Source organism: Strix uralensis, chromosome 32 (assembly GCF_047716275.1).
Source record: "Strix uralensis isolate ZFMK-TIS-50842 chromosome 32, bStrUra1, whole genome shotgun sequence".
Classification (NCBI taxonomy): domain Eukaryota; kingdom Metazoa; phylum Chordata; class Aves; order Strigiformes; family Strigidae; genus Strix; species Strix uralensis.
In genome coordinates, this window is record NC_134003.1 from 1,649,214 (window position 1) to 1,675,367 (window position 26,154).

Below are 26,154 nucleotides of genomic sequence, written 5' to 3' on the forward strand. Positions count from 1 at the left end.
CTGGCTGCCTAACTGCCAAAATCGTAACAAATTTTAGTTATGCTGGCAAACTGCACTTGGTTGAGGAGCAGAGATGTTATGAAGCTGCCCAGGAAACTCGGGTGCTCCCATGTACTGGACTGCACGCTCCGGTGTACAGCAGCAGTTACAGGGAGGTGAGTGCTCCCCTCCATCTGGCACATGGGAGACCACATCAGGATGCTGTGTCCCATTTGGGGCCCACAGTGCAAGACAGTCTCCAACAAACTGGAGTGAGTCCAGTGGAGACCACCAAGGTGGTCCAAGGGCCTTGAGGAGATGATGGATGGGGAGAGGCTGAAGGACCTGCTCACCCTGGAAAGGAGAAGACAAGACCTAGGGGAGATCCTGGGGCCCCTTTCAGCTATCTAAAAGGTGTTAATGGAGAGTCTCTTCTCAGAGGTCCCCAAAGACAAGGTGAGAAGCCATGACTGCAGCGTGCAACAAGAGAAATTCTGACCAGATTATCGGGAATGAAGTTCTCAGTAGGAGGGATATTGTGTGCTAGGAAGAGCAAGCAAGCTTAAACAGTAAAGCAAACCAAAGCTGCTTACAGAGTCCTGTCCCGTCTGTAATCCTGGTCTGTATGGCTGTCTCAGGGGAAGGTGCAAGAAAATGTACCAAATTAACCTTTATCCAAACAAAGTTTAATCCCGAGGGGGATTGTTTCCAGGCTGTATCATCAGTTCTTTGTTCCCCATCCCCCATAGAAAATATGTGGATCAGGAATTTGAGCTTGTAGGCAGCAAGCAGTCATAGTGCTGTATGTACTACCTCGATGCCTACGTTTCATTAAAAATTATAATGTAAGCAAGTAATTTAATGATTGGATGTGGAGCAGGTCTGGATTATTAAAAATTTTATTTCCATACCCCTGAGGTGTCTCACTTCCGGAGACACGGACACTGAAATCATATAAAAGGATTCATATTGTAGTGTTTCTCAAACCATTTTGGTTTCATTTGCTAGTTGCTGGTGGTGAATTGGGTAAGTCTCTCTTGGTTTACTGGGAAGTAATGTAGTGTCTGGGTTTGTTTAATTTAAAATATCTGCAGAAGCAAGTTAGAAGACTTACGAGTGCTTCTGCTTAGCGAGATTTGTGTGTGGTACTTATCAAGCAGCTGAGCTAAGGATAAATATTCATTCCATCTTTTACCAGTCTTTAGTTGCTGTATGTTTTGCAGTTGCTGTGCTTTCTCCATCAAGATGTATCTCAGGGTAGTTGAGAGTGGACTAACCTCTGTCTTTCCCCAATGACATTGCTACCCTTTTTTAACCAGGAAATTATTGGGTTTGAGAGACATCAAAAGGCAAGGCTAGAACTTCAAAGGAGAAAAGTGGGAGGGAAGATAAGAAGTGGAGACTTGCAGGCTGCAAGGGTAAGCAATGCCTGGAAGGAAGTCTGGATGAGAAGACCTAGGAGGACTTCTGTGGGAGAGGTGGGAAGGCAGCTGCACTGTGAACATCAGATCTTTTCCTTGTGGAATTTTTCTGGCATGAAGCTTCCACTCCTGTTCTCTAGCTTGAGGACCTGCGTGTGGACAGGGCACTATCAGAAGACTAGTAGTCTCCTTTTTGGGTAGAAATAGGGAAGTAATGTCAAAGAGTGAATTCCAAACCAAGGGGAGCTGTGGACAGGTGAGGGTTGTCATGACTTCTGACCCTGCAATATAATCTAGCTGACTCCAAATAATACTTTTTTTCTTTCTTATTTTGAGAAGAAGTTGTTTGAAATGTACATGCAACCAGTAGCTACAAACTTGTATAAAATGCTCTCATGTGGAGTTAGCGCCCTGCTGTGGATTTCAAGCTGTTTTCCCAGTATATTGTTCAGTATTTCACTGGAAAAAGTTTAGTTTAACTCAGTGTATAAAATAGCCTTGTGAAGTTGAATGTCTCTGTTTTTCATAAAGTATATTTCTTTCCTGCTTTCAGACATTACCCCTCCCTCAAAGATGCATTGCCAAAATGATTGTCAACTGAGACAGCTCTGCCTTTCACCTCCCACCATCTTGGTGAGGAATTTTCCTGTGAATCAATGTGTGGATCCCTGTGGCTCTGTCTGTAACATCCAGTGCTTACCTCCATGGGTGGATCCTTGTTGCTATACTGGGATTGGTCGAGGCACCACCACTTACGTGAACCTGGGTAATCTTGGTGTGACACAGACTGCCAGGTGTGTGGATCCGTGCTGCCTTGGAACTACCACGTGTGTTCCTCCGTGCTGTGAGGAGGTGACCAAGTGCACCACCACATGTTCAGACCCATGTTGCTGCAAAGTGACCGAGTGCACCAGAAGAGGTGAAGAATCGTGCTGTAAGGAAGTGACCAAGTGCAGCAGCACGTGTGTGGATCCGTGCTGCAAGGAAGTGACCAAGTGCACCACGACGTGTGTGGAGCCCTGTTGCAAGGAAGAGACCAAGTGCACCACAAAGTGTGTGGAGCCGTGTTGCAAGGAAGTGACCAAGTGCACCACGACATGTGTGGATCCGTGCTGCAAGGAAGTGACCAAGTGCACCACGACGTGTGTGGAGCCCTGTTGCAAGGAAGAGACCAAGTGCACCACAAAGTGCGTGGAGCCGTGTTGCAAGGAAGTGACCAAGTGCACCACCAGATGTGTGGATCCGTGCTGCAAGGAAGTGACCAAGTGCACCACAACATGTGTGGAGCCCTGTTGCAAGGAAGAGACCAAGTGCACCACCAGATGTGTGGATCCGTGCTGCAAGGAAGTGACCAAGTGCACCACGACATGTGTGGAGCCCTGTTGCAAGGAAGTGACCAAGTGCACCACGACATGCGTTGACCCATGTTGTGGGGAAGTGACCAGATGCACCACAAGGTGCATAGATCCATGCTGTGGAGGTGTCACCAGATGCACTACTAAATGTGTGGATCCCTGCTGCTGTGGGGAAGTGACCAGATGCACTACGAGGTGCATAGATCCATGCTGTGGAGGTGTCACCAGATGCACCACTAAGTGTGTGGATCCCTGTTGCGACAGAGTGACCAAGTGCACCACTAAGTGTGTAGATCCATGCTGCTGTGGGGAGGTGACCAGATGCACCACAAGGTGCATAGATCCATGCTGTGGAGGTGTCACCAGATGCACCACTAAATGTGTGGATCCCTGTTGCGGCAGAGTGACCAAGTGCACCACGAGGTGCATAGATCCCTGCTGTAGAGAGGTGACCAAGTGCACCTCCAGGTGTGTGGCTCCATGCTGTGGAGGAGTGATAAAGTGTGCTACCAGGTGTGTAGAACCATGCTGTGGACGTGCGATCAGATGCACTACTAAGTGTGTGGATCCATGCTGTGGGCAGGTGACCCAGTGCACCACCAGATGCGTGGATCCCTGTTGCCAGGAGGTGACCAAATGCACCACGACATGTGTGGATCCCTGTTGCCAGGAGGTGACCAAGTGTACCACGACGTGCGTGGATCCCTGTTGCCAGGAGGTGACCAAGTGCACCACAACATGCGTGGATCCCTGTTGCCAGGAGGTGACCAAATGCACCACGACATGTGTGGATCCCTGTTGCCAGGAGGTGACCAAATGCACCACCACGTGTGTGGATCCCTGTTGCCAGGAGGTGACCAAATGCACCACCACGTGTGTGGATCCCTGTTGCCAGGAGGTGACCAAGTGCACCACGACGTGCGTGGATCCCTGCTGCCAGGAGGTGACCAAATGCACCACCAGATGCGTGGACCCCTGCTGCCAGGAGGTGACCAAATGCACCACCAGATGCGTGGACCCCTGCTGCCAGGAGGTGACCAAGTGCACCACGACATGTGTGGACCCCTGCTGCCAGGAGGTGACCAAGTGCACCACGACATGCGTGGATCCCTGTTGTCAGGAGGTGACCAAATGCACCACAACATGCGTGGACCCCTGTTACCAGGAGGTGACCAAGTGCACCACGACGTGCGTGGATCCCTGCTGCCAGGAGGTGACCAAATGCATCACCAAATGTGTGGACCCCTGCTGCCAGGATGTGACCAGATGCACCATGACGTGTGTGGATCCCTGCCGTGGGGGTGTTCAGGTTGTTACGAGGTGCGTGGATTCCTGTCCCACGGCCTGCGTTACACAAACCATCCCGCCGTGCATGGGTGTGTGCGCATGTGGCCAACGCTACTCCATCAGATGTGCAGATGTCTGCTGTCGCAAATGCAAGGCTCCTTGAGGGGCTGCACGTGGGGGCTCCTGGGGTGGGAGCCGAAGGGGACCCACTCTGCAGTGCCATTGCCCTGTGGAGCCTCCAAAGGTTAAGGAATGAAAATGGTTTTCAAATCCCTGAACTTGCCAATGTCTTCCTCACATCTTTGTATTCCTAGTGCCCTTCCTGTCCTAGGAAGAGTAAATCCTTAAATGGTTTTCCTTGAGTTCTGCATAATTTCTGCTATATTTATCTCATGAACAATGCCTTTTCTTGTAACATGTAACTAATTGATTTTGTGCCCCCAGGAATATTGCCTGGGAGAGAGATTCAGGAATTCTTTGCACTGATGTAGATGGAGGAATTTCCCTGTTTGTTCTTTCTTGACATCTTTTCAATTTCTTGTATGAAGCAATAAAAACAAAGTGATCTTGGCATCAGCTGTCTGGAAGTGTTTCCTTCACTTTTACATTCCCCCAGACTTATACTTTCTCCTTTTAATTTCTTCCTAAAAGCCTGATCTCTGTAGAGTGGCAGTTCCTGCTAGAATGCACAGGAAGGTTGAAGGCAATAGCCGGGGACCTGGGACTCATCTAGGATATCCCAGATCATTGCTGGGAGAGGGGATGGGGCACATCACAAGGAAGCATGACTCTCCCATGGTTTTGAAAAGACTTTGAAAACCCAATCGTCTGTTGAAGTGGTCCTCTGAAGCTGAAGGAGCTCAGGGCCAGCTGTGTCTGCATCCTGCAGGCAGAAATGAAATGTTCCATTACGAGCAATGGGTAAACAAGTCACTAACAAGGGGAAGATGAGCAGGTCGGGAAACTGTGCCTCATGACTTTGTCACCCGTGTGTAAGAGGTCCTATCTCAGTCTTTTGCAATTGACTTCTATTTCCTTGTCTCTGGTGGCAATTGGGCAAGCCTCACCAGTTAGGGAGATCGACACGGATTCACTCAGCACTGGATTCTGCAGAAATGTTGTTAGTATTAGCAAGGTGTCTTGGAAAATTTTGTTAATCCTCCATGAATATCTGCTAACAGGTTCCCAGTGCTTCCTCCTCAGCACCAAATTTGTTTGCAAATTGCTCACCCAGGAGTAAGTAACATCCTCAGGGGCTCAAAGTCCAGGCCAAGGGTAGTCCTCTGCAGGTTTCCAGGGCAGAGGTGGTGCAGAGTGGGATTGGGTTCAGCAGCAACTACTGAAGGGAGGAGAGACGGGAGGCAGACTGCAGGGGAAGCCAGCCCAGCTGCTGAAGCAGCAGATGTGGGTGCAGCTCTGTCTGTGAGCACCCATTGGCTCCTTCTTTAAAGATGCCCCAGGGCACATGGCGGGTGACTAACCTGTAATTATCACTGTCTCACTTTTTCTAGTAGAGGAGTCTGACCAATAGTGGGACATGATAAATCATACCCAATGGACATGGCGTTGCACGTGGGTTGGGGAGACCCGGCCTTGCACAAATCATTCCACCCTCCCAGATCTTCTGCTTCCGTCCTCCTCTCTCAACAGGTTGTGGCAGACCCTGGCTCTTGCCACTGGTTGTATAGTACTTGTCACAGAGGATGTCTGGACTTTGGCAAATGCTCTAGGCATTACCTACACACAAATGATGCACAATAGAAATACCAAACCAATTGAGGCTTCCTAATCACCTCTCTGTGGAGGTCTGATTTGACTCCGAAACTCCTTAAAAGGATCTGTGCGAGCAACAATTTCTTTTGCTCCTGTTCCCAAATCAAATGGACGAAATTCTGGGAAATAAGAAACTGTAGGTGGAAAAAATGGCATACAGATAAGATTTTCCCTTAAACTACTTCTCTGTAGCATCCTTCTGATGGCATGATGCTTGCGTTACATTTAATCCTTCATATGAACATAGAAATTCAGATTTTAAAAGGCTGAGACCACTGGCAGAGAGTAGACACTTAATTTCCAGGTGAACATCGCAAGATGTGCTGTAGGAAGTAAAACGGAGATCCTTCCTCCCTGAACACCTGAATGTTTATACCACATCTGTGAAACTGGTATAACAGATAAGGAGTAAATTGCTGTTCAGCATAAGCAAATTTAGTAGGCCCACAGTTCTTGCTCTGTCAGGCAACGTGCTCTAAAATGTGTTCCTCAGAGATCAGCACACAGTTTTATTCAGTAGTGGAAAAAATCCTAAGGAAAGTTGGATCCCCATTCTAAAATATTGGGAAAATCAAAGCAAGTATCTGCAATAGTCAGAGGGGAAAAGATAAAACAGATGAAGTATTTTTTCATAACCACAGCTAGTTCCTCTTTTTCAGATTTAATTGCACTCAGATGCTCACTTATCATTCTTCACGGAGCACTCACCTTCCTGAGTAAACAGGAAAAGAGGCGGATAGTGCCATATTTGGGTTCCTCTCAGCCCCAGAAGTAATGATCTAATTACTTGATCAAATAGTCCCTAGGGCATGGACTAGACGAGCCACTTGTTTTCATGTGAGGCTAATTGCATCCTACACTCAGCCTCCTGGCATCTCAGCTATGCGACAATTTCCAAAGCTGGGGCAATGGACCAGCAGTCTGGAGACCAGCCCCAGCTGGCAGCTGCCCTGGGTGCTGGATCACACCCTCGCACCTTCCCTGGGTAGTTGTGGTAGGGAATGACGAGAGGGGAAAGTTGGGTGTAATGAAGCCCCAGACTTTAAAATTTAATTGCAACAAAGTGCAGGGGAGTGGGCTGGGAAGGCCTTGCCATGCTGAGAATATGGGGAGAATCCTTGATTTCTATGAAAATGCTTTGCTCACCAAAATGTGGGTAGTGTACTATATGGGATGCTGCACATAAGCAAAATAAAATCCCTGATGCCAACCAGTACTGGATGCCGCAGATGAAGAAAGCTTACTTAGGAGGCTTTTAGGTAAACCAAGGGATGCAAAGAAATCCAGAGGTATCATATTTTTAAAGCAGTGTTCAGCAGTTTATGAAATAGGGGGTTTTTTGTAGCAGAAATCCAGCTGAACAGCTCCAAATGGTGCATATCCAAAGTTACACAGGGAAAAAAATTCAGTTTGAGATGTTTCCATCAGAAATCATGACATCTGCAATACTGAATTTATGTTAATAATCATGTCTCCATGACCATGCAGTGTTTCATGTCTGCAGGGAAAATTTTTATAGCTTTAAGAAAATGGCTCGAATCTTGTGCCTCCATCTTTGGTAGCTCTTGGTGGTGAAATACGAAGTCTCTCTCGGATTATTGGGAGCCAAAATTGTTGACTATATTCTTTTTTACCGAGTTTTTCAGAAATATTCTCCTGAGTACCAGAATACAGTGCTCAGGGGGCTCCTCTTCTGCAGCACCAGACAAACTTCTGGGTAGGGGAGTCTGTCTCCTCCTGGGTTCCAGGAACCACTTCTGGTTCAGGTTTGTGCTCTGTCGTGTTCTTTTCATCAAAGTGCTACCCATCACAAAAGCCTCTGGTTCTGCAAGAGACCTTAACATGTGGCATTTAATGAAATAGATCCCAGAAGTGTCAGATTTGGAAAACTACTTCTTTTCAGCTCTTCTGGCAAAGGAGGATGGCCACAAAAGGATGTTGCTGTGGGGTCCTGACTCACTGGAGTTAATGTGACTCGTCAAATGACCAAATTGCTCATAAATATAATGGAGATCCACAAATAAGTGTCAATTAAGAATAATAATCAAGCCCTCTGATGTTCCCACATATTACAAATGCAGATCAATTTATATCTCCTAAAATGTCTGTTTCTCCTAGAAGTTGTTACAATTTCTTGCTAATCAAATATAACAATAGGGTGTACAATAACCCACTATAAACGTAGGACCGGTCCTCAGCATTGGTTTTAGAGGTGAGCCTGGAGCCCTAGGAAAGCATGAAGAACTGTACAAACCGGACTCTGAGAAACTCCTCAGCAAGATAAGTGTTGGAAGTTGCTACTTTGAGGGGACCTAAAAGTACTGGAGGACAATTGCTTGCTCAGCCTCACCCAGCAGGGTTGGCTTGAGGAGGAGAAGATGGGGACAGATTAGTCTGTCAAAATACTAGACACCTAAATCTGATCTAGTAGCTCTCTGCTTGTTCTACAATCTGCAGGGTCTATTTGATGCAGTCATGGGTGTTTCTCCTCGCCCTGAAGCAGATGTTTAAGGCCCTGCACACTGTACAAGTCCCTGTTTCTTCCTATCATCTATAAAAGCTGCCAGTGCAGCAGTATGAATCTCAGGGGGAGAAACTGCACGTGATGCACTGCATCTGTCCAGCAAAGGAATAGGAGTGGAAAGACTGACCAAACCCTGAGGTGCGGCTGGGAGGGTGTCAAGAGCAGTGCAAATCCACCAACTCACATGGGCTTAGGACAGAAATTCCAGTTTCCCCATGTAAACACTAGAAAGGCACCAGTGCTGATGCCGGCAATTCTCCAGTGGGACTCCTGGTTTCCAGTGTAAACAGGATGCACTGCTCATGCTGCACGGGTTGGTTGGGGTTCTTTTGCCCATTTAACATTTGTGTAGTGATCTCATTGGGGAATTTGGTCACCTAAATGTCTGATGATCACATGCCACCAGCGTGATTGGAATATCTCAGAGAAATAAAGATTTTTCTCTGCTGTGGACCTGAGTGAGATACCATGATCAGCAAAAGGCTTCAATATGTTAATATGGAGTCCTAGGCCTAAATCCCACTTAAACTAAAGCCCTTTACACTGCTCTGGCAGTGAAAAAAGCCTTTAAAATGAGTGCCCCTTTACTTTGCCCTGAATGGCTTAAAGAGGTCCTCAAGGTAACTGAAGTTGTGTCCCCACTGGCGTTGCCAAGCATGAATGTTGTTAACGGAGGATGGAGCGGGATGGATTAGATGCATTTAATGGTTAAAAAGGAATTGGAGAAACAGATGCCTCAACAGTCTGTGGAAGTGCTGATAGCCCACTGTAGGATTAGCTGTTTCTTACTATGAGAATTAGGACATGGTATTTCTCATAGTAAATCAGATCAGTTGTTCATCTTCCTTAATAACAGCTATCCATTCTTACCGCATTGAAAAAAACCTAAGGTATCATTCAGACATTTATGGAAATGAGAAAATGAAAATATCCAAGCATATTAAATCTTTTTTGAAAAGCAATTAATACGGTACTTCATTTTTTAAAATTATTGTGTCATTCCCGTTGGGAACCACATGATTTGGGTATAAGGTGGAAGCAGAATTTGCTCAGGATCACATGTTTTTCCTGGAAGAGGGTTTCCATCAAAAATTAGGATGTAAACAAATATGTAAAGCATGTATAGGTGGAGCCTGCTCAGGTAGTTAGTGGTCAGGTGTCCATACCCCTGGGCTCCCTTGTTTCCGGAGATGACGCCATGCAAGCCATATAAAAAGGTTTGCATTTTGATGCTCACACCAGTTCATTTGGCTTCTCCCTCACTCACCTGCATTGGTGAACTGGTAAGTCTTTCTTGGATTTATCAGGGAATAATGCAACGGCTGTGTTACTTGATTGTTCTGCTCAAGGGAATATATTACGGATCACAGGAGAGCTTTGCTTCTGGTGTTTCTGTTCCAGGATTCATCCTGGAATGCGGGAGAGGATGTTCAATTTAGAGTTTGCTCTTTCTTAAGTAACTTGCAAATGTCTTGTCACCTCTTCAGAAACTGTGACTGTCTCTCATCCTCTTTTGTATTCTATCCATCTTCATTAATTTTTTCATACCTCATTAATTTTGGAAATTAAATAAATTAGTGGATGCTGCAGAGTTAGTCTTGGGACTTCAAAAGAGATGGGTGGGAAGAAGCATTATCTGAAAGAAAGAAGCGGCAGAATACCTGAGGGCAAAGCTGCAGGGGACATCTGGGAGAAGACAAGATGAGGAAATGAATTGGAAATAGGAGCTGCAACCTCCGGGCCAGCCCTTCTCGTATGAAAGGATAAGCCCATTAATTCTGATAGAACTCCAGTGAGGTACTGTGATATACAGCTGGAGGATTTGGGATAGCGTCTGATTTTGTGGTCTTTGGGCTTTCCTCGGGCATTAGCAGCTCAACGTCTATGCAAAGGGGGATGTGCCCTGTGGTGTGCGTGAGGAACTGAAGAAGTGATAAGCAAAAGGTGGGCCCTGGAACATCTGCTGAAAATAAGGAAATTAACTATTTTCATGTTACGGCTTCTACAAAGTTTAACTTTGGGCAACTCTATAAAATTCAGGGCTGATGGCTTGAGTCTTCCTAACAGTGGTGCTTGCAGGTTCCCAAGAAAGGAAAGAATAATCTGGCAGTGTTAGTTGCATATGTCTGAATCCAGAAATCATTCACGCATGCAATTTTTTCTAACAGTCCTTTTCTAAGTCCAACAGCTGACTGTTATTTATGTTTCAAGAGCTCAGGTTGTGAATTGTGGCTCAAGAAGAAAGGACGAGTGTCCTGATTTTGTATCTCTCTTTTTAGCTTTGTCTTTAGCTTTCCCAGCACCTCAGAAGGATGTCTTACTACGAGCAGTGCAAGCAGCCCTGCCTGCCCCCTCCCATTTGCGTGCAGAAATGCACCCCATGTGCGGAGCCTTGCAAGACGGTGTGCGTGGAGCCCTGCAGTGATGTCTGCGTGAAGCCGTGCTGCACGCCATGCGTGGAGGTCTGCGCGACGCCCTGTGCCACCCAGTGCACCACGTCCTGCACCACTCAGTGCGTGGAGCCTTGTGCCACCCAGTGCACCACGACCTGCACCACCCAGTGTGTGGAGCCCTGCGGCACCCAGTGTGTGCAGCCCTGCCCCATCCAGTGTGTGGAGCCCTGCGGCACCCAGTGCGTGGAGCCCTGCCCCATCCAGTGCGTGGAGCCCTGCAGCACCCAGTGCGTGGAGCCCTGCAGCACCCAGTGCGTGGAGCCCTGCCCCATCCAGTGCGTGGAGCCCTGCAGCACCCAGTGCGTGGAGGTCTGTCCCCCTAAGTGCATCGACGTCTGCATAAAGCCATGTGCCACTCAGTGCCCAACCCAGTGCCCCACCCCGTGCGTGGAGCCCTGCGTCACCCAGTGCCGCACCAAGTGCGTGGAGCCCTGCCCACCCACCTGCGTGGAGGTGTGTACCACCAAGTGCGTTGATTCATGCGAGACGGTGTGCCGGGAGTCGCGTGGCACGGTCTGCTCTCGCCGGTGCTGATCTCTTTAACGCATGAGCCTTGCACGCAGCCCTGGTGCCTCGGAGCATTGCAGTATCCACCGGCTGATGTGCCTCCACGGAAGGAAAACCAGGTTACAGACCCGTCTGCAATGTACTGAGACCTCTCCTTATCTGGTCACCTCATGCTCTCTTTGTCTTGGAAAATATTTCTCTGAATGTTTCCCGTCTGTATCTTTGCTTCCTATGATACTTCTGCTACTGCTATCTCAGCACCTTTATCCCAGTAACTGCAGTTGGCCAATATTATACTGCTGGGCATCTTGGGAAGGTATTTAGCAATGGCTGTGCTGTAAAGAGTTGATGTTGGAAGATGCGTCCCCTTCTATTCTTTAATTTTCATCTTGTCTCTTAATGTCTATGTGCAACAATAAAAATTGACCATCAACGGCATCATGCGTCTTCTGTCTTTCTTTCCTCTCCCCGTTTCCATATCTTTGGGCACAAGTACATCTTCCCTTAGATTTAATTTTAAAAAGCTGGTATAGTTGTGGAGGATATGTGCCTGCAATGCAGTGCTCTAAACAGAGAGAGCATGCTGTATAATGTGGAGCAACATCTTCTAATAGTACAAGCAAAACATCATCTGGTCAATACTTTTCTGACAGATAACAAAAAAAGAGAATTTTATAGTTCTTGACAATAATGATAGAAATATATTTTTCATGTTTATTAATGATATCTCTGGATTTTGGAGACAAATCTTAGAAACTCTTAAAATGTAAATTAAAGTGGAAGAAAGCCCCAAATCCAAGAAAGAAGGAATTGAAGCATTCTTTCTGGGATTTTAATTATTTCTTAAAAACATTCTGATGGAGATGAAAACGGTATTTTTGATTAATTCTTCCCATGATCCTCACTGACTAAATATAGAAAGTAGGGGATTTGGCTTCAGGAGATGAATCTTTTTGTGGTTCAGGAACAGGTCCAAGGATCAGGAACAGGTCTGAGCTGCAAGACTGCAGTTTTTTCCCCAGGTTTGATGCAGATACTTTGTGTGGTTTAGGGCAGGTCTCACTCTTGTTGTCTATCACTTCCTCATCTGCAATGAGAATTCACATCCCTGACTGATAGAGTGGTTGGCATTTTGGGTTCATTAGCATCTGCCAGGTACAATAATATTTTAATTCAATTATAAATGCAACTTCTATATTTGGAGTCATAATTTTGAAACGGAAGGAGGCCCATTGTCTGGAGGGACGTTATACCCATTTAAATGCTGAGTTTCAGAGATAATGATCCCATTGTCTTCCCAGCTGTGCATGTGACTTGCTTACCTCTGTCTCCCCGTGATGGCCACACAATTTCCATGTCTGGGATGTAGAGAATTGCTATCCACCTACCATATCATTACGGCAAGGGTGGAGAATATCTAATCTAGAAAAGAAAAGAGTTATATTTAGGTGTGTGTAAACACTATTACCAAATCAGCTTTTAATGAAACCCTGTGTGCAGGTGTAGAGAGTTTGACAGTAGATTCCTTTTTGTGTTATTTCTGTCAACACCAAAAGGTGACACCATCAAACAGGAATAATGATAGGCAAAACATGTCCCAGTAAGGCAAACAAATTCTACACCTGAACACACCTTTCAGTTCAGATAGACAAAGCAGGGATAGGTGGACCAGATGTTCAACAGCACAAAAATGGAGGGGGAGACTAGGAACATGCACCTCTAATTCCTACTGTTGAGCACAAACCTTTGGGGATTCAGCAATGAACTCTGCCTCACTAATAATTGCTTGCTGCTGCCACATGTGTAGTGTCAGCACCCACTTTCAGGCATGGAAAAAGTCTTAGTCAGGAAGTCATATGCGGCTACTAATGAGATCCATCCCATCGGTTAGTCACCTGTGACTGATTTCCAAACCTCTTCATCCAGCTCTATCAGCTGTGTTAGTCATTTAAAATTTTTTCTTCTCTCCCTTTCTGCTGCAAGCATTGCACCAGGTGCAGTAATCATAGATGGGAGCCCGCAGCTCTGAAAACCCCAGAGGAAGTGGCAGAAGAGACCTGTTGGTTTGTGCTCATCACACTTCCTGCACCTGTAGGAAAAAGCCCTGACACACTGCTCTCCTATGCACCTGTGGCTAGTTTGGAGCATTGCTAAGATTCCCCTGTACAATTACAGCAAATTAGTGACATCTGGTCCCTGTCAACCTCGGGGTCATTAAGACCCCTTGTAAATCAGGCATAAGTGAGGGATGTTAAGATACGGGATGATATTGTCTCCATTAGTGCCTTCTGCTCTCTTACACCCAGGGAAGCCATGTCCATCATCTCTCTGTGTATCACAAGTCTGTAATGGAGACTGGGCTGTAATTTATCAGGCTGAATATGACCCCACAGGGCACAGCACTGGGGAATACTCAAGTGAGCCTTGAACTACCTTTTCCATTAGAGCTAAAGACAATGTTTCAGTTGAAACATTTCCTCTGTTCCTTGCTTGGAAAAAATTCAACGGGATTGACGTTTTTCTGAAACACAGATCCATCCCCAGAGAAAAGAAATTCTGTCACAACTTCAGCAAGCAAAATCCAGTGTTTGTAAAAAAGAAGTTTTAGTTGCTTCAGTGAAAAGCTACGTGAAAGTGCAAGAAAAATAAGAGGAAAGCTTTCTAATTTCTCGGCATTATAAAATGCTTCATTCCCCTTTTGGGAAAGGAAAATAGAGAAGGACAGAAGCAAAACCCAAAATGACAGACTGCCAAACACAGACCTGCTGCCCTTCCCAGAAGCTGGGGTTCAGCACACAGACCTCCCCCACCCCGCTCAGATTTATGCCAGCTAGGCATCTGTCCTGGTGATCACTGGCAAAAACTCTCAGGAAACACCTAAACTTTATGCAAACATGTTCTACTAACTCTGGAGCAGATCTGAGCCATCTCTCAAATCTGAGTTCTGTTGTGGGATCTTTGCCCAGGGTCGGGACAAGATGAATTATTAATAAATTAGTCAGTTATTACCAGATAGGGTGTGCCTTGCATGAAAAACAACAAATCCCCCGCACCTGAAAGAGGAGGCATCTCTCACAGACCTTGACTGAAGTCCAGGTGTACGGAGGTGTCAGTGGAGCAGGTTCTGGTTGTGAAAGATTCTGGTCATCAAGTTAATCTGTTGTCATCAGTTCCTGGGGCTGACTTCTGAAAGCATATAAAAGCCTCCCATTGGGGAGGCTCATCAATCTGAGTAGCTCCTTCTTCCCTTTCTCCAACAGCAGGAGACACCAGGTGAGTCCTTCCACGCACATCTAGCTATATAGGTGGGGGTTCTGGTGCCCTGTTCTTGGGAGACAGGGTGATTTTTCTTTATTTTGTTTCTCTAGTAACAGTTTCAACTCATCTCTCTGGCAATTTAATCCCTATACAAGTAAAAGCCATATTATATTATTTTGAGACTTTCTGAGGCTCCGGATGGTGGCTTGCTGACTCTTTGGGCCAGCAAACCCTTGTCAGCCCTCATAACTTTTTCCTAGCTGATAAGAATCCTTGTGGATAACCATCGGGTATTGTGTATCAGCTACCAAAGGATGGCATCTACCGGCAGCTTGTTTTGCATCTGTTGAGCAGCCATGGGCTGGTCACTGCAATCTCCTGGATCTCCAGGGCTCTGAGTTTCACTTCTTTGTATAAAATCACTGAACAGGAGGACAGTTCACCTGCATTTTGCTGCCAGAGACTTGGCTCCTGCTCTGAGGCTCACAATGAACTAAGCAGAGACATGGTTGTTGCCAGAAGGGATTGTTATCAAATGATTTTTCTCTTTCAAAACCATTTGCAATACTGAAATGTCACTAGATTTCTGCTCCTCTTTGACTAGTTTTAAATATTGCTCTGAGGTTGTCCTTAAATTAAGCATGCCTTCATTAAAATTTATATTGTTTCTTAGCTTGTTAAAGCTGAAATGTTCAGCAGAGGGAAAGAAGGAAAACCCCTCTCGTGGTTTCTCTTCCCTCCACCTCTGTAGCCATTTAGCTGTTTGGATCACAACTTTGTTAGAATGGTTCTTGCCTTTTATATTGATTTATACTTATATACAGTTATGTCTTGAGGCCTCAGCAGAGTGGCTGATCTCCACAGAGTCTAACTGTGATGGGAGCCCACAAGAGCAATATGGGGCAACTACAGCAAACTGGAGTCACCGACACATTTGGTCTGAAGAGCAGGATCCTCAGGGATTTCCAAGGGGGTTTTTTTTGTGCTTTTGCTGGTAGGATTAACTTTTAGAGGCTCTTCACTGTTGGTTTGATGTCATAGCTGAAGGACTGACTGAAACTAATATCCAGAAAGAAGAAGCGTGTAGAGCTTAAAATAACTGAAATAGCACCTTGGTTTTCTTCCAGGCTCAGCAAAGATGTCTTCCCACCAGCAGAAACAGCAGCAGCAAATACCTTCAAAATGCCAGGAAAAGTGTCCTCCAAAATGTGTGGAGCAATGCCAGCCCCCAAAAGGGCAAGCCAAGTGTCCTGTGAAGAGCATCCCGCAGCAGCAGCAGCAGCAGCAATGCCCGAAGCAGAAGTAGCACTAACAGCAATGGCCACAAAGTGCCGTGGAAGACGCAAACGCTTACTTCCAAGCTCTCTTGTCTGCTGGCTCTGCTGGAATGGTTAGAAATTTGCAGCACACCTCCTTTGTTTGCAAGCAGAAATTACTTTACTTTACAAAGAGATGTAATTGATTAACGTGGATTTATTTGCCCTCTACTATAAAAAAAAAATAAAATTATGGGGCCATTTTCTTCTGATCTTTAATTTGGGACATGCTACAATAAAATTATAAGTAACCTCATTACTTGCTTCCTGATATTTTTTCACTTTACTAATGTAATTTGTTCTCTTTTGCTTTCTTTGATTAACCAAAGGATTACCTTTAAACATACACTTGTACACAAGGCACACATAGACAGGGACCCATGTACATTTGCCTTCCACATTTCCCAAGGAATTATTTGTCCATTTTTTTTTCAGATAGATCCAGAAACCTACAGCTGTTAATACAATGACCAAGTAGATCAGAAATGCGAAATGTCTAGAGCAAACAGGACACAGAATGATCAAAATGTCTACAAAGACCATCTAATTCAGGGTCATGGGGCAGAGCTGCTGCCCGGGTGTCAAAACTGGCTCAGGATCAATGTGCTTCCCATCTTGGGGCAATCTTGCAAATTGTCTTCATCCTGAACTGGAGCAAACTGGGGAAACTCAATTTTCTGCAAGATATAACATTCTGAAGTGTATTTTTGTGGGTCTATCAGAACAATTAATTGTGGTTTTAGAGTCTCAACTATACTATAACTGCTGAGAGGAAAATAGTCTTTGCAAGTTTTTAACACTGCAAGGAAGCTTTTGCTCGCTCAGAATTAATAGTTTCTGTTTTAAAAGAATCAGAGAGAGGATTCAGAATGTTTTGGTTTCTCAGCAGGACATACTGGCTTGGTTAATTGATTTTTCAGTCAGCTGTATGGCAGTGTAGAGGAGGAAAATGATGAATACAGAAACTGTTGAGTGATGTGATATTGGTGTCTGGCAGAGAGATAAGCTTGCTCTGCAAACCAGAAGCTGTGTGTCTCATTGTGATTCTGTGATCAGACGATGAGGTTGGATGTATCTAACACCCATCTAACAGGTACAGGGCCAAACTAGTGCGATTACATCGCTCTTGGCTCATCTGAAGTGTGGGAAAAACTCGTTTGCTTGTGCTTGCAACCTGCCTCGTAGACATGCCCATGTCTTATGTCTGCTGAAGGTCACCGAGTGGCTGTGAAGATGTTTAAATTGGGCAGACTGACCATGGGGACAGCTGGGTGTGAGCCACTGCTATGTGCCATGCTCTGGGATGGGGTGTTTTGCTGAGAGGCGTTTCAGGGCTGTTGGCCAACCCCGACTGACACAGTGCAGGGACTCTTGCAGGTTGTCTCACCTGGGAACCTGGAGAGGAGAAGAGGACCCAGGGTCCCCTGTGAGCACCTGAGTTTCTGAGTCCTGATTTACCCAGCTTTGAGCCTAAAAAACCGACTGACTGTTGCAAGCTGAGCTCCTTTTCATCTTTTTAAGCAGAAGCTATTAAAAATTTCCACAACTTGGTATTCAAAGTCATTTTTATTGTTGATTTTCACAGTGAAATAAATCCTGGATACAATATCAGCCTAAAATAATTAGAGATAAGTACCAAATACATACGCAACAACACTCTGTGGTGAAACATGTTCCAGGGTGTAATTGAGACAGCACTGTGCATGCTTTCTCCTTTATCCTCTCTAACAGATGGAAGCCACGCCTGAGGTTAATCTATTTCAAAACATGTCTGGATTGGATTTAATTATCTATATATTTTCCATAAATAATCTCAGCGCGAGCTGTTCTTTTACACATCCTAGAAAATCCAAGGTGAGCTCTCTGAGGAAAGTGCTGATTACTACCAATTCAGCTAAGCAGATAATTAAGAGGTGACGGCTCTTTTGTAAAAATCTATTTCCTCTAGCCCAATGGATTTTTTTTAATTGCATAAAATATTCAGCACTATGGATTCATGATTCAGAAAGTCGTGTTGCCATTGACCAGAACCCCTTAACAGCAGGTTCTGCACAAACTTCAAATTATTCATAGGCAAAACCCCTAAATGTGAGGTGGGAAACGGCATTTGCATACAGGGAGTGGGGAGGAAGGCATGAAAACCAGGAGGCAGCATGCGGGTTTGGACGATGAGCTCTAGGTCCCTAATTGCATTTGGGTTAAGTTTGAATATTTAGCTTAATGAACTCTGACTCGTGCGTGCCATCATGCTCTTTGGTCTCTCTCTGGGCCTTTAAAAGCCAGCGGGATGATTGGGAGAGGGCAGAAATTCAGGCTGCTGGAAAGCTGAACGCACATGCCTACAACACCGCTTGAAGCCTTACTATCTATTGACATTGTGGACGTGTCAGTGTATGGCTGTTAGTATAGGATAACGCTAGCGTTAGCTGGGGGGGGGAGTTGGAAGCTGTGCTTCTTAACAGAAATTCTGCAGCGAATAAAAGGGTGTTGGAAAATGACCTCTGGTTGTGAGACACGGGGAGAGGAGGTCTGGGTTTACGATGATCTTCTTTCTTCAGGGCTTCCCTTGTCAGCTGCAAGTTACTTCTGCATGGGTGGCCACTGGTTGGGCTGCTTCACCTGCTGCTGCTCGATGGGAGGACAATTCTCTGGAAGGGAGCACTTCCCTGGCTCAGGGCACTGAACAGGGGTTGGCACGGGGGTCTCTTTGCCTTCCTGCTTCTCTGGAGGGCACGGGGTGGGCACAGGGATCTCCTTGCACTCCTGCTTCTCCTGGGGACATGGTGCAGGTTCAGGGCATGGAACAGGGGTTGGCACAGGGATCTCCTTGCATTGCTGCTTCTCCTGAGGACACTGTGCAGGTTCAGGGCACTGAACAGGGATTGGCACAGGGGTCTCCTTGCACTGTTGCTTTTCTTGGGCACATGGTGTGGGTTCAGGGCACTGAACAGGGATTGGCTCGGGGGTCTCCTTGCATTCCTGCTTCTCTGGAGGGCACGAAGTGGGCACAGGGATCTCCTTGCACTCCTGCTTCTCCTGGGGACATGGTGCAGGTTCAGGGCACGGAACAGGGGTTGGCACAGGGATCTCCTTGCATTGCTGCTTCTCTTGGGCACATGCTGCAGCCTCCGAGCAGGTAACGGGAACTGGCACAGGGGTCTCCTGGCACTCCTGCTTCTCCAGCACACATGGAGTTGGATCAGAGCAGGAAACAGGGGCTGGCACAGGCAGCTCTTTGCATGTTGATTTCTCTTCAGGGCATGGAACAGGTTCAGGGCATGATACAGGTGGTAGCTTGCATTGCTGTTGCTGCTGCTGCTCCTGGGGTGGACACTTGGGTATTACAACCACTGGTGTTTCTTCCTTGGCTGGTTCCACCACCGGTGTTGGTAATGGCACTGTTTTCTCTGGGCACGGTACCACTGCTACTGGGACTGGTTCTGCACAAGGTGTTGGGACTTGGACTTCAGATTGTTGCTGTGGACATGGGACCTGCTCAGTGCATGGCACAGGCTCTTGGCTTTGCTTTGAAATAGTTTTGCTCAGGCCAGGTGGGAGGGTGATTTCCTGCTTGATTTGCATTTGATCCAAAGACATCTTTGTAGGAAACAAGATTATCTGAAAGAAATGTCAGAGTGTTATTGTGTCTGCTAAATGAACTGCATTGGGATAAGGGTGAAAGGATTATAAGAAACATGAATCAGCTGCAAGAGTAAAGTTCTCTTAGTTTGCCCTTGGTTTCCCAAGGCAGGTTGGCTCAGAAAGAATTATGATTTGCTCTTTCTTTTTCATCCTGTCTTTCAGCTCCTGCTCTGACTCTGTCTTATCTTGTTCCTCCTTTCTGTTCTGCAATGTGGGACAGCCCTGTCAGGTCTAACTGAGGTAGCACCACTCCTTTGAACCTGGAGCTGATTTACACTTCAGAGCTCTTCCTCCTGTAGCTTAGCTCTTCCCAATGTGTTAACTACCTTTCATTTCTGTCCTGGGGAATTGATGAGAGGAGCTGGCAAATAACAGATCTGCTGGTTTGATAACGGTTTCAGAAAGTCAAAATAATAATAATAAAGAATGCTGAAGACAAACATTTAAAAACTTCTGGTGTATCAAAAAGTAGAAAAACACAAATCTGGGCCCACCAGGATATTTTACATTGACAAAACCGAAATACTTCATTTGATTTTGTCCCTTTTAAAATGGTTTCCAGATTCTACTTGGAATTAGAAACCTGAGGTGCTAAGGCCTCAAGGTGGACCTCACCAGTAAGCTGATATCTTTCTGTAGTATTAAGAGTCTTTACAGTAACAATAATAGGCCAACTCCTCCTCTTGCTCTGGTTTCACTCTGACTTCATTGGTGATGCAATGGATTGAGGTTACCTGTGGCACAGTCCTTCCAACTGTCATGGAAAGAATTAGCAGTGGTAATGCGTCTCTATGTTTCTGGATTATCGTGGCCACTAATAATACATGTAGCTTGCATGAATCAGAATAATCAGGAGGGATTTCTTCTCCCAAGGCCAGTAATGTGCAACAGGCCAAATGGGGTTTCCTAACAATTTATGATCCTGCCCCTGTTTTGTCGGGCTGCTGAAGGCAGGCACCAGGCTCAGCTGGACTGGTGCTGTGTCTTTGGTAAAGCCTGTTGCTGTTTTCCTAAAGACAATTTAAGGGCACAAATAAAAGGTTAGAATCACAGAAGTGTTGGTTGGAAGGGGCATTTTTAAGTCCTCTTAACACAGGACTAGCACCAACACAGATCATGTGACTGTGCAAGTTCGTTCTCCCTTCCCCATGTTGCCTACTCCTCTCAGCACATCTTCAAAGCAAATTCATTCCTCTCTTCTATATCCTCCTAGATCCTCCAGATAAATATCACTTGTCTCTGGCTATTTTCTTTATAAGAACCTGATAAGATCTTAAGCCAAATTAATATATTGCTCTTGACATGGTTAACATGAATGAGGCAGCACACTAGGAATATTTTCACCCTCCTGCTCCCTGCAGCCCCTCACACTCCCAAATCTATCATTTATAAAATAATTCTTCAAAGAAATTGAAGTTTTTAAAATATTCTTATTATAAATAGCAGAATCACAGAAAACAGATTTGGAAGGAGCTTTAGGAGGTCATTTAGACCTTCTCCTTCCCCGAAGGCAGGATCAGTTATTCTTAGACCAACATAATTTTATCTAATCTCTTCTTCAGAAAGGGTCTAATTTAGCACGTAATCTGAATTTGCCTGCAGAGTCATTCCAGGACTGCTTGTCCTACCCCAATGCCCACAATTTCTCTTCTTTGAAGGAATCTTTTGCATATTCAAAGGTATTGAATAAAACACTTCTTTAAAGAGTCTGCCTACATTAAGCCAAGCAGTAAAATTATAGACATCACAAAAAAAGTATCAGTATTCTCTGACTTACCCAACCAGTCAACAGGGAGAAGCACGAAGTCGAGTGGATGGTGGAGCACAGAGATTTGAGAACTTTTATATGGTTTCAAAGCCCTGCCTTCTGGGAATGAGTCCTCCTAGGTAATGAGCTCATTCTTTCACAACTGCCGTTGTGCATGCATTTCCTCCACAGACTTGTTTTACACGTAGGCATTGTGAAGAGAGGCTTTTGGTGCAGAATGCATTTTATTCCCCTTTTTGATTAATCTGATTTAACAGAAAACTTTCTGTGTGAACAAAGGTCATACCTTCAGGTTAATACATTCATTGCAGACCCCGTGGAGATCAGGGGTCTTGGTGTGGTGTCCACCACCGTGGTTCCACTTCAACCCATGCATGAGTCATTTCATGTCAGCTAATGCCCCCGCTTCTTAGGATGTATTTGTAGTTTAAGACAGGGGTCTTAACCTGTACTTCTCTCACCTGCTTTTCATCAACAAAATCTCTAAAGTGACTTTCTCGTGGTTCTATAAACTCGTGATGGGTGGGTTTATTTTTTCGCCATGAAGATCTTAATAGATTTCATTCTTCTTTCATTTCAGAACAGATAATTTTGAACGTATGTTATTTTCCATGGTACAGAAGATGCAGCTCCCACCCATCATCTAAATGTGACAGAAGAGGGAGCTGAGTTTATCTCCATGTATCATGTGAAAAGTAAAGGGGTTTTTTAATAGCATATGAGATTCATCACATCCAAATGGATTTTGGACACTGGTCTCATTTAGGTGCCTGAACGGCATTTGAAAAGATGTTTCACTCTACACATGAAACAAAGGGAGTTTGTAGTATATACAGTTTATTCCCCAAGCATTATTCCATGTAAAAGAAGTTAATTGAGTGAAAATAGCTCACTGATTGTTATTCTCAAAATCTCAGGGAGCTGTCAGAATACAAGTCAAGCAGTCGTCATTTCTGATGGTAGGATTATTCTCAGCAGCAGAGACGATGTGTCCCACACAGAGGTGAATTTCATCATATTTGGTTGTCTTGGGAATATCTTTGTCCTGTCTCCACCATTTTACCAGAGCTCTTATCAGAGCACGCACTACAGATGCAATCGTTGCAACAGGCTGAGCTGGTACCCGTCACCAGCTGGGATTCTGGCTTGCAAATGCAAGAAGCTGTTTCTAGCTGTGGTGTAACTTCCTCTGTTAATAATCGTTTGGCAACTGAAGGATAGAACACCTGAATTTTAGACCACATCTTCTCCTATAGCGTGACTTCATCTGAGCAACTTCCCTTCTTACCTCATGGCAGGTGGGGCTCTGCCTTGCTGCCTGCCTGGCTGGCTTTGGAAGCTGCTTAGTTTTAGTCGCCAGCTTTTGCTAGTGAGTGGAATATCCCAGCCCAAGACCTAACCCTGAATCAGGCCTCACCTGCTGCTCTGCTGGTACAAATTGCAGTCGTAGCTCTGCTGAAGGCAGGAACTAGGACACTTTCCAGCAGTGGAGAACCTGCCTGTCTGCTTTCTAGGTAGCATCATGCTTTGTGGTTATCAAAATAGCTCTTCTGCCGAGATACGCTCCTGGAATAGAGCCCTTCAAAGCAGTAGGATAGAGGGAATAAGCTCAGACTCATAAAAACGTGGGTTTTATTGTTGCACTTGTTGACCTGAATTAGACAGAGCAGCTGGGTTCGAAAGGAGACAGTGCCTTTCATTAGATCAAATATTAAATTTGAATATTTGTGCAATATTCACAAGCGAATATGCATCTTCAGGTCAGAGCTTCAGTAACCTTTGTTACGTCCATCAATTAGAGCTTGTGAGAGAAACAGGGCACGTAGCACTTGTGGAGCAGTGTTGAGGCAAAGACTGTTACAGGCTGTACAGCCATGGTTCTGTGTTGAGACATTGCTTTTATTTAAGCAAGCAGTGAGGTTTCTGGAATATTTAGGTGTCAAATTCCCAGCCTCAACTTGCAACATCGAGTGATTAAAGAAAATCACTTTCCATAGCTGGAAGGAAGACGACCTGAACCCTGTCTGGAGATCAGAAGGTGGGGCCATCCTGACCTTAAACACTGGTTTGGATCCAGGTCTGGAGAGGCTCGAGGAGGTCACTTCACCTCCATGTCAGCAACCTCAGCAGAAAAATTATGGTAATTATCATTGAAGAGGCTCTGAAGTCAGCCCGTGGAAAGGGAGTGAATGTTTTTTCCCATAGTAGAGGTGTAATTGCTTTCCCCTTCCATGTGAATTGCACAAAGACTATTTTTAGAGCCAAACACCATATGCAGTGAAACCTGCCTTACTGAAACATTTGGGAAACTACGGGGGAAACGTGCACTGAGTAAGGTGGCTTTACAGTGAACGTGGAGTTCCTCAGCTCTCACCTTGTGGAGCCCAGCTCAGCTCCCAGTCGATACTGAAGTTGTGCCACTAATTCCAGGGAACATAACACCACAAGTGAGAAAAATACTGGCCTCAGCCCATCTTTCCTAGACAGAAAATGCTACTCCAGCTCCCACACAGCGTGGGTAGGTGCTGTGCTGCTATCAACCCGCCACTGGCCTTGCAAATGCTGATCAGGTAAGTAAGTCCCCAAAAGTCTAAGATGCTCTGGGGGGTATACAGCAGTTATGCTAGCAGCTCCGAATGGAGGTCTGTAGCTGAGATGAGTGTCTCAATATCAATAAGGGTCTTGAAGCTGTATTGCTTCAGTCTGAAAAAAAGTATCAGCTTCTTCAGAAGTGGAGACCACTGCAGAGAACCTCAGCTCAGGATGTAAAATGGTCACTGTGATCCTCCCCTCATGCCTGTATGGATGCTCTTTGGTTTTTCTCCATCCAGTACTTTGAACCTTTGTGCACAGAGAAAACGATCTGAGGAAACCATTACACTCCTGGATTTCATGGTGTGATTCAGAAGCTGCTGAACTGGATCTCCCAAGACACAGCTTGCCTTGCTGGCTTAATTAAACACTGTTTCGTTAACACCCCATCTTGTTCTTTATTATTGTGTCTGTCATCATTTTAGGGTGGACATCTTGATTAACTCCTCTCACGAGACAAAAGACATAATTACCTGTTACTGAATTTCCTAGTATCGGTCTGTCTGCCTGTGAGTCCAGTCACTAAAGCATCTTCTCTCCTAGTGCTGGAGACTGAGTGTCAGGTTGTGTTACAGAAGACAAGAAGATGGTCACCCCCAGGGATGGCCAAATGCTGTGGTATCCAAGTACTGGATATGAAGTATCCATGCTTCAGTATTTTTTTTTCTGCCTGTTATTTCATGAGTGATTCCTCTTCGGTTTTTCTGCCATACAGCTCCTGAGCTTCCCAGGAACCAGAGGGTTTGCTATTAAACCTATACCAATGGATGAGTTTAACAACTCCCAAGAGACGCACATGGCTGAATCACTGAGTTAAGTCTGTGACTCTGTATTTTTAGTTATAAAACCACTTCCATAAATTCACCAACCTCCATCTTAAAGCTTATTCCATATTTTGATTCCAATTTTCTGATTTGGCAGCCTGTTCCAGAGTGTCCCTGCACTGCTTCTTGAAAACCTCTTAATTCCCTGCCTAAATTTATTCCTAACTGCTTCTGCAGAATTACTGTGCTTCTCGAGTACAACAGATTGCCTCATTGAAAACCCATTGGGCACAACAGGAACACTTTCCAGTCAGCCATCGCATCAAAGAGCCTAATTCGCAATTGCTTCATTTACTCACTTGAGCTCAGGAATGGACTTGTTGGAGTTTAGCCTGGCATCAGCCTTTTCTAGCTCATACACCAGGACATGCATTTGTAAAGTAGAGCAGCCTGGGGGTCACCCTGGCTTTGTGCTTGACTTTGCAGCGCTGCTGCTGTTGGAGAACAGTGAGCTGGGGTACAGTGCCACGTTTCAGGCTTCCCTACCCTCTTGGAAGGGGATGAAATACCAGCTTACTGGAGTATCAGCTGCATGGTGGTCAGGCAGGTGTCTGGTGCAACAGGGAGGTTCTTGGAGCACCACTTGCATTTGAATTAAGGTTGCATTATGCTTCTAAAGAAGTCAGAAGAGACCTTGAATGTCCCTGAGGTTCAGACCCCACATTTTGAATTTCTGTGTGAATTTGCTGCCTGCGTTATTTTTGTTGTTGTTTCTGGCAGGACTGAAGCCATGAGGTTTTAAAGGAGAGCATTTGGAAGACATCTGAATAAGAACAAGCTTTCACACTTCAGGTGTGGCCAACAGAACAGCCTTTTGCTGCTAAAATAGAAAATGCCTAAGAATGGGGAGTTTTCTCTCCTAAAGGTCAGGAAAAATACTTGTTTCTGCAAATTGGGCAGTTCTGGAGCTGTGAAAAAATGTACCATGTACAGCACAGGCCCTTCTCTCTGGGAGGTAGGGCTCCGGGGGTATATAAGGACCTCTCTGACTCCCAAAGCTGTTACTCTGTCTTTGCATTGATTCATTTCTTCACTGGTGGGTTGGGTAAGTTTGATTCTGATGAATCTATTAAATACTGTTAATTAGACTTGCCATAATATGTCTTACTGTAGGATTAGAGTCTGGTGATGGCAATTTCAGACTCTTCCATTTGCAAATGGAGTTAACTGAGATTAAATTTCAGGAGCTGCAGGCTCTAAGAATTAGATTTTTTCTTCTCCTACTGTTTCTGCATCTGTGTAATGCCACAGATTAATGGAGATAATCTTGGTTATACCTATGCCATTCTTGTGACTTTGATGGCATCACACCGTTGCACAAGGTGATTATAGGAAGAGAATCAGGCCCAGAGGACTCAGAGATTATATAAACATGCCTTGCACTATAATCCTAAAACTGCTCTATTAGCTGAATTGCTATGGAAAGAGGAAATTTTAAAAGCTTAGTATGTCCTG

General features: G+C 45.3%; 2 protein-coding genes across 2 annotated transcripts; one reads left to right on the top strand and one right to left on the bottom strand.

The window, feature by feature from the left end:
* The first annotated feature begins 10,651 nt into the window (after positions 1-10,651).
* On the top strand, positions 10,652-11,326 carry LOC141936452 (uncharacterized). The gene has a single exon (XM_074853408.1). It carries the CDS (start codon positions 10,652-10,654, stop codon positions 11,324-11,326), a length of 675 nt encoding a protein of 224 aa, XP_074709509.1.
* A 7,127-nt stretch (positions 11,327-18,453) lies between these two features.
* Positions 18,454-19,470, bottom strand: LOC141936450 (uncharacterized). Its single transcript, XM_074853405.1, has 2 exons — positions 18,883-19,470; positions 18,454-18,840 (listed from the first exon to the last, which is right to left on the bottom strand). Exons 1-2 carry the CDS (start codon positions 19,468-19,470, stop codon positions 18,454-18,456), a joined length of 975 nt encoding a protein of 324 aa, XP_074709506.1.
* Positions 19,471-26,154: the final 6,684 nt, after the last annotated feature.

Coding starts and splice junctions, on each gene's coding strand:
- LOC141936450 (XM_074853405.1), bottom strand. CDS start 19,470: ATGTCTTTGGATCAAATGCAAATCAAGCAGGAAATCACCCTCCCACCT. Junction 18,841..18,882: donor AGGAGTGCAAGGAGATCCCT/GTGCCCACTTCG, acceptor GAATGCAAGGAG/ACCCCCGAGCCAATCCCTGT.
- LOC141936452 (XM_074853408.1), top strand. CDS start 10,652: ATGTCTTACTACGAGCAGTGCAAGCAGCCCTGCCTGCCCCCTCCCATT.